General features: G+C 37.5%; 1 protein-coding gene across 1 annotated transcript; it reads left to right on the top strand.

Moving 5' to 3' along the window:
* Positions 1-265: 265 nt before the first annotated feature.
* Positions 266-12,736, top strand: LOC104665278 (inactive caspase-12). The gene is given in 9 exon segments (XM_010367045.2): positions 266-281; positions 1,230-1,481; positions 6,147-6,184; positions 6,187-6,317; positions 7,263-7,501; positions 8,067-8,216; positions 11,417-11,526; positions 11,914-12,033; positions 12,626-12,736. Coding segments are annotated over 8 exon segments (1,026 nt in total). The 5' UTR covers positions 266-274; the 3' UTR covers positions 12,013-12,033; positions 12,626-12,736.
* The last annotated feature ends 659 nt before the right edge of the window (positions 12,737-13,395 follow it).

Genomic DNA, 13,395 nt, shown 5'->3' with positions numbered 1-13,395 from the left:
GGTTCTCATGCAAGTGTACCTGATTTCATTCTGTTCACTTTGTTATGTCAAAAAGAAAAAAAAAAACACTTTCTGCTTCCTATTTTCCAAAGGAAAACAGTTATACATGAGATCAGGAGTCTAATTTTATCTTGGCAAAGAAAAAGAGAATTTGAGGACCTGAAGTTTTCCATCTATGGCAATATCAACAAGCTGGTCCGCTGAGAGGAGAGCAAGGCTGTTGAAATTGCTTTTGCTTTCATAGCTTTTTCCTGTCCAGGGAGCAGGAGCAGCCATGGCTGGTGAGTGGCTTCAGTTTTTCTATTGTTTATGGCTGTCCTTCGAGAAAGTTGTATTCAAGGGAAAGAAGAAAGCAGAGTGGAGAGGGTCTCCCAAAACCTAATTATTTTACTCTGGGTGTGGCGGGAGATACGTGAGCTGGGTCACAGCACTAAAAATGCGAACCAAGTGTCTTCATGAATATGTTACAATGTCTCAAATGAAAGAGAAATGTAGAAACATCTGGATCTCTGTTCTTAAGCTTTTCCTTTGATTTTGGACTCTTCTTTTAACTCATCCTGACCTGCAATTCTCACCCATTTTATAAGTGTTCTGTTAGAGTGAGGGTGAGAAGCCTGGCGGTTGAACAGGGTAACTTGCATTTCCTGCACATTTCTGCTCTCTGTGTGAACTTTCACATACAGCAGCAAATGGGTCAGCTACAATATGTGCTCTCAGTCTCCGCAGGCCGAGCTTCCCTGCTAGCCTTGATAAAGGAAACAAAAAAAGGTGTTATTTTACAGATGAATGCATTTATGTTTTACTGCTGCACGTGTTGAATGCAATGTCTTTTCAAACTACTTATTGATACAAGTGAAAGAAATTGAAGAGATGGTAGGAAATGCAAGGACTAAACTGAGTCAGCTGTCACCAAGTTCCTTAGCGAATTCACTTTGCTTCTCTGAATCTATTTCACCATCTATGAAAATGGAGAGAGTTGAACAAGACAGGAGATTGTCCACGTGCGGTCTTTGCACTGGAGGCTTTAGCATCCATGAGAAATTGTTAGAAATGAAAATTCATGGGCTCATTCTCACCTATCAAATAAAAATTGCTTGGACTAGGGTGCAGGAAGCGCTGCTTACTAAGCTTTGTAGGTGATTCTTATGAACGTTAAAATTTGGGAACCACTACCCTAGAATGGGCTATCCAAACTTCTGTCCATATCTGAGATTCTATCATTCTCACAGATGAGAAACCATCCAAAGGTGTTCGGGTCCACATGGTGAAGTCGCTGGTCATTACCGTTCTGGATGGCATTTTTGATGACTTGGTGGAAAATAATGTGTTAAACACCGAAGAGTTACACACTCTAGGAAAGTGTGTGAAAATCATAGTGCACAACGCTGAAAACCTGGTTGAGGATATCACTGAGACAGCTCAAACTGCAGGCAAAATGTGTAGGGACCACCTGTGCAATCCCGAAAAACAGCTGAGTTTAGGTGAGTATTGTGGGGCTAAGAGCTAGTAACTCATTCTTTCTCTTCAATTCTTATGCAGTTTTTGTCCTCTTTATTTTTCCCTTCTTCAAGTGGAGAATAAACTTTCCCCATCTTACGACCTTCCTCACCGGTTTTCTGTTTGTTTGTTTGATTTTTCAGACGGAGTTTTGCTTGCTCTTGTTACCAGGCTGGAGTGCAATGGTGCGATCTCAGCTCATTGCAACTTCTGCCTCCCCGGTTCAAGCAATTCTCCTGCCTCATCCTCTCGAGTGACAGATTTTACAGGCACCCTCCACCATGCCTTTTTTGTATACCAAAATTATATATATATACCAAAATTTAGTGGAGACAGGATTTCATGGTGTTGCCCAGACTGGTCTCAAACTGCTGATCTCAGGTGATCCTCTTGTCTCAGCCTCCCAGAGTGCTGGGATTACAGGCATGAATCACCAATCCCGGCCTCCTGTCTATCTTATTTAATGCTACAAAATACTCTGATCAATCCCAATTACTTTTACACTGCTGTATACATTTATTATTAACAATACTCACTCTCATCACTCCATACAATTTACTTATTCATTATATTATTATGTCTCCCTCTGCTGAAATGTTAACTCCACCATGTGGGGGGTCTTTGTCTGCTTTGTTCATGAATATATCCTAAATACATAGAAATGATACCTGACACATAATAGGTGCTCAATAAATATTTGTTAAATACACATATGGTGCTGGAGACATTATTAAAGGCTGATAGCTTTTAGCTATTCTGGACTACTCTGGTTGCACAATGTGGACGTTAGAGTCATTCCCAGATACAGAATGTACAATAGGGGATATCCATTATCTTTTGCTTAGCTGTGGCTTTGCCCAAGAAAGAAATGTCTGAAAATCTACATTTCTATTTAAGGAAGGAATAGGGAATTCATGGGTTAGTGGGGTATAGATGTTTCCTTCTCTCTGGAACATGGGTTGCTACACTTTTTCTTTGAAAGATAATGAACATTTTAATCTTTCTGGACCATGTGACCTCTGTCATGACTCAAATCATCTATCGTAGCTCACAAACAACAATAGACCATAAGTACACGATGGGTGTGTTGGTGTGCATCCAGTACAACTTTATAAAAACGGGCGTTAGGCTGAATCTGACCCACAGGCCATGGTTTGCTGATTCCTACTCCAGACTGTAATACATAAATGAGTATATTCCCAATTCTTGAACATGCATCAGGAAAAGGCCAGTGAGCCAGGATGTTTAGTCATGACCGCTCCCCAGAGGTGGCATTTCGGTACATACTTGAACTGTGGGGAAGGAGTTGTGCCAAACTCTGAAACAAAAGTGTTCTCTAGAAAGAGGAAACGAGAGCAAGGACCCTGAGACAGTAATTCTCTTGCTGTGTAAGAGGGTCACAGCCAATCTGACTGGAGAGTAGGAAATTAGAGGGAGTATAATGCAGCTATTAAAGAGTCAGGCCAGGATTTTATTTGCAATATAAAACATTGCAGGGTTTTTTTTTTTTTTTTTTTTTTTTTGGACAACTGTTTATTAGTAATCGATGATCCTTACAAATTCCAGGAGAGTTACATAGCCTCTGCTCTTCCTAGCCATCTATTACAGTTAACATGCATTCCTAAAACAAGTGCTTAAACTTGTATAAGTATTAAAGAATGATTTATGAAAGCTAAGTTTTATCTTAGTTTACATAAAATAAGTTGACATTAAAAAGCAGAAGTAATATAACATATAATAAATTGCCCTCTCTGAGTAAGAACTTGGTACTCCCTTTTACCAAAATGTAAATAAGGTGTTTCCAACTGAGAGTTTTTTTAAGAATAACAACCCTCAAGTTGACAGAGAGCTGTTAATCTCCCAATTTTCTTTCTCCATCTCTTTCATTTTCCCTTTCATATCATCTGTTTTATTTTCTTTCCCATTGACATCCTTTTTCTTGTTTCTGTTTTTTCCTCTTCTCTTTTTTCCTCTGTTCTTTTTCTCCTTCTTTCCTTTTACTTTCTTCCTTCCATACTCTCAATTTTCCCCTTAATTTCACTGCCAATGTTGAAATCATTACATGCTAATTGAGCCAAGTAAGTTGTAACTGCAAGGGCATGTCTTGATGTCTACAGCAGAAAAATGATAAATAATGAATTTTGCCTTCATTTACACTCCTTAGAAATTGTTAAACGAGGAGTGATAGGATAAGCGTCGCATCAAAAAGCCCAGTTGAAAATGGTTTAAATATTTCAGTTGGGAAAATAATAGCTTTTAAACTGGTTTTGTGGCAATAGAGTTGATGAAAAGTTGTTAAATTTGAGACCTAGTTTGGCAGCAGAATCAATGGAAATTGACTAATAGGTTGGATATGGGATGTGAAAGAAAGGAAAGAATTAATAATGACTAGGTTTTTGACTTGGCAACTGGGGTGTATGGTGCCATTTACTGAGTCAGAGAAAACAGGTGTGCAGGAAACACAGATTTGAAGGAATGCACAATATCAGGAGTCCTGTTTTGTATGTTTCCTTTGGAACATGTGGTACCTCCAGTGGTGGACGTTGAATAGGCAAATGGATGATCTCACAGAGAAATCTGGACTAGGAAAAATCTGGAGACTCGTGAGCATGTAGATAGTATTTAAAAGATTGAGACTGGAAGATGCCACCTGGGAAAGAGCATTGACAGAGGATAACAGTGTCTGGCAAAGAAAAACACAACTTTTGGAGGCATTGTGGGAGAGGAAGAACCAACAACCTAAGACAGACAGATTTAGGAAGAATGGCTGGAAAATGCAGCATTACAGAAGCCTATAAAATGCCATGTGAATGCTAAGAAATGAACATATAATCAATGGTAGTTTGATAACTATATTTTATTTAAGGATTGAGGATAATAGATTGGATTGCATACAAAAAACATAAGACAAAAAATTGGAAATAGCATAAAAAATGCTTTTCAGGCATTGTGTAGAAAAGTAAAGTAGTGAAATGGGACAATAATTGGCAAAGAAACCGGAAGTGTTTTTTTTTTTGTTTTTTTTTTTTTAAATATAGATACTAAGGCATGCTAATGTCAATATGAATAAGCCTGTGGGAAAAACAGGAAGAGAATGATGACATAGAATCTGAAGCTGAATAAATACCTGAGAAATACCCTTGTTGGTGGGAGGGGATGGATTTTAGAGCTCAGGTAGAGGCACTGACCTTAGATAGGAGGAAGGACACATGTTTTATGTAGTAAAAGACAAAGTAGAGGAGGTGAGCAGAGATGTAGACAAATTGATGGATTTGGTGGTTAAAAGATGTAATATTTCTTATGCAAAACTATGATAAGATATAGGTTTGTTGCCCTAAGGGCACAAAGAACCAGAGGAGACCTTGTAGCTATTTTCAAGTATTTGAGGATAACTATTCACTAATAAGATTTATAAACTAGCAATCTTTCCAGATACAATTCTATATACTGGAAATACAAATATAAAAGTCGACTTCTCTATCCTAATTAAGGTTATAGTAAGTAAACACAATTAAAGTACAATGCAATAGTTGTTTATGTTGAGGGTATTTTCATGTAAGAATGAAACATAGGGAAAGACATATTGAGGTCATGGAAGAATTCACGGGCTTTTACAGGGAAATGAATCATGTTTTCTGTATGATTCTGAGGTGGGAAATACCTATCAATACCGAGAAGGTTCACAGTCCATAATACACATAACTGTTCAAGAATGCCTTGGAATGTTTTGAGTTCCATGAAAGGGGAGATGTCTCAGAGAACGGTAATAATAAATAAGGGATATTTCAAGTGACATACAAATATCTGAGTAGTGATTCCACTAGGCTAGACAAAGATCACACTTCCTTTAAAATATTAGTTTCTGTGTTTACATAATGCTAATGTGTTGGGTCGGAAAGATTAGTCCACGCCATGAGCACTAACAAAAACATAGAAATTTGTGACGAGATCAGTAAGAAGCAGAAGGAAAATAGGGATGTACTCAATATTTTTGTTTTAGGCATTTTAAATATGAAGCAATTTTCTCATTTTGTAAAACTTTTTCATGGACTGGCAGCAAGCAGCTTTGAGGAATGAGAGCCTAGCAAAAAGGTCTGCAGGGTTGCAAGGCAGCAGACATTACTGCTTAATGAGCTACACAATTTTTTCTCTTTCAGCTCCTCTGGAAATCCAGGGTGTCCAACCCAGTGGCAGGTTAAAGCTTTGCCCTCATGCTCATTTCCATGAACTGAAGACGAAAAGGGGCAGATGAGGTGATATGCTTTGAAATAGGGAGACACAAGATTACTCATTCAGACAAGACACTGGGGACTTACTGGGATGCTTTAACTCTCATCACAAAGGCCTTAAGATCAGGAAATGATCTAACTGATTGGTCTTCACGTGACATTTTCTGTTTCTTCAATTTCACTTTGGGACACAGTCTAAACTCCTCTCCACCACCTAACTGAAGCCAACTTCGTACAGTGAACACTTACACCTCATACATGCTTTCAGTCTGGTTTTCTGCCTCTTTCTTCATGAGGGTGTATTTTCATGCAGAAACTTTGTGTCACTTACTATATATTTATATTGACCTGTTGTGTATGAACTTTGCAGGCAAAAGAGAAAAGGTCTGGGGAAAGTCATTCTGTGTGTATTATTTGCAGATATATCCAGTGATGGAGAAAGAGGGCCTGAACACGCCTGGCCCTCATAATCTGCAACAAAGAATTCCACTATCTTCATAATCGAAATGGTTCTGAACTTGACCTTTTGGGGATGCAAGATCTACTTGAAAACCTTGGCTACTCAGTGGTTATAGAAGAGAATCTCACAGCTCGGGGAACGGCTCCAGAGAGCAGAACAAGCTGCTTTTTTTTATTACTTTTCATTTTACATTTTTTTAATCTTTTAGATCGTTTTCAACCTCTTAATTGGCAGCTGCAAGAGCAAGATGTATGATGTTATAGGAATTATATTTTCTCCAGAATAGGATCCCCTGGATTTCAGCCTTCTCTAATGCACCATCTTATAGCATATGCATATGTGTATGTGTGTGTGTGTGTGTGTGTGTGTGTATTTAGAGAAATTCTACATAGCAGAGTTTTAGTGAAAATATTAGGTCTTTCTGATGTTCACAATCTGGGAGACAGCTACTACTTGATGGTCTGGGTATGACAAAAGCTCTGCACTCTGAAATGTCTGATACCTACAGAATTATCTTGTGAGATTTTTATAATGTCAATACTAAGTGTCTAAATGTAAAGGCAGGTATATGGGGAAAAATCACACACACACACAAATATGTAATGAAACAGTTGTGTTTCTAGCTCTGTTTTGCATAACTTTAGACAGACCATTTTAAACTAACTTTCTGCTGCTCCATAGTGAAGGAATTTCGTATTTTTAATATTTGTCAATTTTTATCTTTTAAATAAAACTTACAGGAACACCATTGTTAGACAGATCAAAGCAAAGCGGCCCCTATTGGTGTCCTGTCGTCTCACTTGGCTTCATTTTATTCCATCTCCCAGCATCTTCAGAAACCTAAGGTTTTACTGAAAACCACTGGACAAGATGCTACATAAAAACCCTACTAGTTTTAATACTCTATACGGTTAAACTTTCTAGTTTTATGTCAGAACACTATTTATCTTATAATCCCATTCAGTCTAAACCATCTGATTCTTTAGTACTTGCTCATTTTTGTGAACCCCACCTACTATTTGAGTACAAACTACATGCATGTGGAGACTTCCTTGATAGTGACTCAAGGGTCTCTTTCAGGAAATGGCAACAGCCTTAAGGCAGTTTGCTGCTCGTCCAGAGCACCAGTCCTCGGACAGCACATTCCTGGTGTTGATGTCACATGGCATCCTGAATGGAATCTGTGGAACTGAGCACTGGGATCAAGAGCCAGATGTTCTTCACGATGACACCATCTTCGAAATTTTCAACAACCGTAACTGCTGGAGTCTGAGCGACAAACCCAAGGTCATCATCACGCAAGCCTGCCGAGGCAGTGAGTCTCCAATTAGAAAGCTATAAATCTTGATTTTGAGACCCCAGGAGTGGCTGTGCACTTTTAAAATTACCTTTATGTTTATACTTCATTTTCCTAGGGATAAGCAAGATAAACAACATTTCAGTACTATTCCTAGGTCCAGTGCACTTTGAAATTGTATTAAGTCCATACCATTTTTTAAAGAAACTATAAGTAGAATAATCAGAAACATCCCAATCATCTGGGACAATGTTGTCAACATGGTTGTTCTAAACTCAAGTGGGCTCTGTTTTGTTCCTGGTAAGTGAGGCAGTATTTCTAGTAGTAAGGTACTTGCATTTTTAAGTAATGCCATGAGAAAATGTACTAAAGTAAAGGTATTATGGTAAAAGAGACAGTATTGTGTATGCGTATGCGTATGCATATGTGTATATGTGTGCATGTATATGCATATGTGTATGTGTGTGTACATGTATGTGTGCGTATGTGCATGGGCATGTGTGTGCATATGTGTTTGTGTTTGCATATGTATATGTGTATTTATAAATACCTCATGTTTCATAAGACATAATGTCTCTCCCAGATGGTGCTGGGATTGTTTGGTTCACCACTGACAGCGGAAAAGCCAGTGCAGATACACATGGTCAGCTCTTGCAAAGTAACATCTGCAATGATGCTGTCACAAAGGCTCATGTGGAAAAGGACTTCATTGCTTTCAAATCTTCCACACCACGTAAGTGATTTCAGAGATAATAGTTTCTAGATTTCTTTGTAGGTGTCTAGATAGTCGACTTGGCTATGATTATATCTTATCACTGATAAGAGCATTTCTTCTCTAATTACTAGGATATTTTAGGTGGAGAAAAGATTTAAAATGCTGAGACTTTCATAATTAGAAAGCTATAAATCTTGATTTGGGAAGAAATGTTCAAACTTAACAGGACTTTGGAAGGACTTTGGTGAGCATCCAGACCTGGAATAATCTAACTACAAAAAGTGAGGTGTTACCTGATTTTGTTTTTTGAATGTAGCAATGGCAGAGAAAGGTATCATTTTCTCACAGTGTAGCTCCACAGTCACTTACCAGCAATTAAAGAAGCCAACCACTGAAACCATTGTGCTTGCTTCACACATCCCAGTAACTCTTGACCTATTATTATTAATCTAGTTTCAGGAAACTAGTTAACATTTAAATGCCTAAATGTTAACTAATTTTGGATAATGAAGTCAATGAATAAAAAATCAGTCCTTTGGCTGGAAAGTCACAATGTAATGTAAAAATAGAGAATATTCTTGACCACTCATGGTCACAATTGCAGATCTCTTTAACAATCATCCACAGTATTATTCTATCAATGATTTGGATAACAGGAGCAATTTTATATACTCCTTTGCACGGTTCACAGTTCTAAATGCTCTATTTTATAGATTTCAAATTTTAATGAACATAGAAATCACTCGATTTCTTGTTCAGTAGTTTGCTTATGCAGTAGATTTCTTATTCAGCAAATCTGGGGTGGGGCCTGACTTTCTGCCTTTCTTAAAAGCTTTGTTGTGATTAGGGCTGTTGTTTGTGGCTGCATGTGAACCCTGAGGGGCTAGAGGACATTCTGAGTCCAGCCTGGGGAATAAATAACTAAAGTGGCTTCCCTTTGTCATGTATTCGAGTTTTAATGAGATTTTATTTGAAAAATAAGTTCTACACTTACAGCTGTTAAAGGAAGTTAAAGAGGTATATAAGGCCTGGTACAAATTCTGAAAGTATACTTAATTTATTTGGGGAAATACAATACAAGATGAAAATAGGCACAAAAGCCAGGCGGGTAGGCAGGACGGGTAATTCACCGAATTCGGCATGCTTCTTACGTCCGAATGCCTTCCTCCGCAATCCTCGACATCCTTCCCTTCTTCCCGTATTCACTCTGATTTGTCTTTACTGTAATGCATTCCTTCCTTCCTCGCCTTCCTTCCTTCCTGCTTCTTCCTTTTCTCTCTCCTCTCGTTCTCTGCTTTCTTTCTTTCTTTCCTTTCTCTCTCACTTTCTCTTTCTTTCTTTCTTTCTTTCTTTCTTTCTTTCTTTCTTTCTTTCTTTCTTTCTTTCTTTCTTTCTTTCTTTCTTTCTTTCTTTCTTTCTTTCTTTCTTTCTTTCTTTCATATGTAATTTTGTGCTAGGCCTGGGCTCAGTGCAAGACCTACGATGCACAATTAAAGCAGGTATGGTTACTGAACTTCATGGAGCTTATACCCAGAAAGGCAGGCACTTAACAAGAATAAATAATAATTGTTAACTCTGGTAAAAAGCCTTAAAAAATATGTGTTCACATTTGAGAAATGAAGGAGTTAACAAATTAAGGGTAAGAGAGGAACTTTTTAGACAGGAAAGGCAGTGCATATGGAGAACTTACAGACAAAAAAGAAGCTTAGGAGAGGGGGCTAGGTGGCTGGAACACAGCATCAGGAGAGATGCTAATATAGAGTCTGGAGAGTGAGGCAGGCACTGAAACACCTGAGGCCTTATATGGTCCTTCATACTAATAGTAATAGGAAACTCAACTAGGCTGTAAGCAATTAAATGATAAGATCTTTGTTTTTGAAGATCATTCTGGAGGTTCAGTGTGGAATACATTATAGTACAGCAAGAGTCGATATATGAGGACAGGTTAAATGCTAGCACAATATATTAAGCCATAGGTGATACTAATAGTCTTGGGATGAAATAAGTTCTTGTATCTAAGAAGCAATTAGTATACAAAAATAGTATGACTGACCACCCAGTGGTTTGGTGATTATATGGTAGGTGAATAATAATGTGTGACAGAAGTGACTCCAGCATGCAAGTAAATGGTGGGACATTAGTTAAAATGGGAGTTTTGCAGGAAGTTTTGAGGTGCTTTGGCATATTTTGAGATGAAATGAAGAGTAGGGAGCTGCACAGTTGTATATTTCAGAGGAGAGATTTGCATGTGGGATAAAATTTTGAGAGATGCTGGTCTAAGGATAATATTTAATATTCTAAAAATGGATGAAATCATCTAAGAATTGAGAATCGCATAAGAGGAGACCTTGAAATGGAGGTTAAAATTACCCTAGAGTTCAATACTAGAGAAATAGGAATCAGTAAATTTGACTTGCAAAGTAGAATCAGAGAATCAGAAAGAACATGAGTATACGTTGTTAGATTTACCAACAAAGAATCTGTTGGAGTTCCAACAGTTTCTGATGTGAATGAAAGATCAGATCAAGGTAAGGGTTGATGAATGACTATTAGATTTAGTAACTTGGAGGTCATGGTGACTTTGTGGCAAAGTTGATGTTAGGTATAGGAAGGAGAAGCCTAATAGGAGTGAGCAGGATAAGGGAAATGGAATGGTGAATATAGACAGAATTGGAATTTTAACTTTAAAAAGTAAGGAGAAATTGGCAGTTGGCTGCAAGTAAAGCAGTAGTTAGAGAAGTATTGCCTTTTTTTCCCCCTAAATTATAGGAGCAACTTGGTCATAATAAAATGGTAAACAGAAGCAGTCATTGAAAATATTTTTATACAACATAACAAAAAGTACACAAAAATACATAGTATGAAACAAGTCAGGATGAAGAAAGGGCCCAGAATCAAGGAATGTCAAGGCTGTATTATTTTTCTCTTATGTAGTTAGTGCTGAAAGGACTTACACTCTTTCCCACCACTTGCAAACCCAGAGGATATCACTTCAGTCTAGCCTACTAGAAAAGTCAAGGGAATTTACGAGTGAGGGTCCATGATGGATTTTTCTGGGTCTGCCATGGAAGCTGGAGGTACCATCTTTATTTAGCATTGGTTTTCCCCTCTTCTCTGAAGAAACAAAATCAGATTTTGTCCCAAAGGTATTGCTCCAGGAATCTTCCACGTGTATAAAAGATCACATCCTCCAATATTTTGATGCCTTTTATTTGCAGATAATGTTTCTTGGAGACATGAAATAAGTGGCTCTGTCTTCATTTCCCAAATTATCTACTACTTCAAAGAGTATTCTTGGAGTCATCATCTAGAAGAAATTTTTCGAAAGGTAGGGGTGTTCTTTTATTTTCAATGTTATGCCCCAGAAAATTTTGGAGAACCATTTGTGAATTTTTATAGGAAATCCCAAAGTTCTTAATTCATCTTGACAATCCTTCCTGTATTCCAAGTTTATTCAAAGATGGGGTCTTCCAAAATGCTACATAGAACCAGTGTGGGTTTTCCCAATAACCTGACTGATAGATTTGCTCACCCAGGGAATTCTTTTTAGAGTAAGAATTCATTTGTGTATGTGCTATATCTAAGGAAAAGCTAAAAATACCTTCTGTTTACATTGCCTAGCTACAGCCCTAATACACACCATGACTTTGCTCACTCCTGAAAAAGTCAGGTTTTCCTTTTAGAACATCTCTAAAGGCTTTCTTTACTACTTTAGGTTCAACGTTCATTTGAGACACCAAATGTAGTGACCCAGTTGCCCACCATTGAAAGACTATCCATGACACGATATTTCTATCTCTTTCCTGGGAATTAAAACTCATAAAAAGCAACTCAGGTAAATATATTCTAGAAGTGGATTTGGGTGCTCCCTGCTCATCTATTCAGAAAGTCTGGATAGAATGGAGAATAATGATGGCATGTCAGCTGCCCGCTAGTTATAGAGGAGGCTTGTGTTATTTTCCTTTTCTTAGTGACCCCCAGTGAAACCCTGGTTTTATATTACATCAGTCATAGCATAATGGTTGTGTAAGTAATGGTAGCCCAATAGTGGTCAGCTAGAAAATCCTTTATGTCTAATTTCTCTCAAGGAACTACTCAGCGAGTGGGGAATATTGGATTCTGATGTATGCAGAAAGTAAAGTCATTGGAAATATGATGTATATCCAGTGTTTGTCTCTCTTCACCCAAAAGTCGCTTTTACTGAGCCATATTCTCCTCTGTTTGTGATGAGGCTTTCCTGTACCACATGCTAGACTAGATGCTAAATCTATGCTGAGGCAATGAGGCCCTAGTACAGATCTTCCCATTTGGGGATGACAGGTCCGTGGCCCTTTTGTGAAGGTATTTCTCACAGTAGAGATTAGTTATATTTACATCTTACCTCTAATAGCCAGATTACTCATGTTCTCTTCTTCTACTTTCTCTAGGAAAATGAAGGCCTTATGGTGTCTATGAATCTGCTATATGTAAAGGTCAATTTTTGATTAAGAATATTTTTGTATCAAACTGCTCGCTGTCCACCTTTTGCAAATACCAGGCTAAAATCAATCTCATATTTTTGCTAAATTAATGCTTAATAAATTTTTATTATAAAATTGTGCTTGTTTTCTCATTTTGTCATAAAATAAGTCATGCTTATAGAAGAAAAAATTAAGTATTAAAAATCACAAGAAAAATTGATGAAGAAATAATCGTCAACCTTGTTAAAACTATTCACAAAAACTCGTTATTTAGCCTATTTATTTTGAATATGCAATTTTGTGCCCTTTCATTATATTGTTATAACATTACTACTAGTAATAAAACTGTCCTAAACATAACTTTTAAGTTTATAATATTCATCAGGTATATATAGTACATACTATTTAACTTTCACCTGACTTTTAGATGTTGATTTCAATATTCATTTATTTTATTTTATTTTTTGTTTATTTCAATAATTTTGGGGAACAGGTGGTGTTTGCTTGCATGAGTAAGTTCTTTTGTGGTGATTTATGGTGCACCCGTCACCCTAGCAGTGTACACTGTACCTAATGTGTAGTCTTTTATCCCTCAACCCACTCCCACCCTTTCCCCTAAGTCCCCAAGAGACCATTGTATCATTCTTACGGTTTTGTGTCCTTACAGCTTAGCTCCCACTTATGACTGTGAACATACGACGTTTAGTTTTCCATTCCTGAATTACTTCACTTACAAT

The sequence above is a fragment of the Rhinopithecus roxellana genome, chromosome 15, assembly GCF_007565055.1.
Source record: "Rhinopithecus roxellana isolate Shanxi Qingling chromosome 15, ASM756505v1, whole genome shotgun sequence".
NCBI lineage: Eukaryota > Metazoa > Chordata > Mammalia > Primates > Cercopithecidae > Rhinopithecus > Rhinopithecus roxellana.
This window is presented reverse-complemented; position numbering and strand designations above follow the sequence as displayed.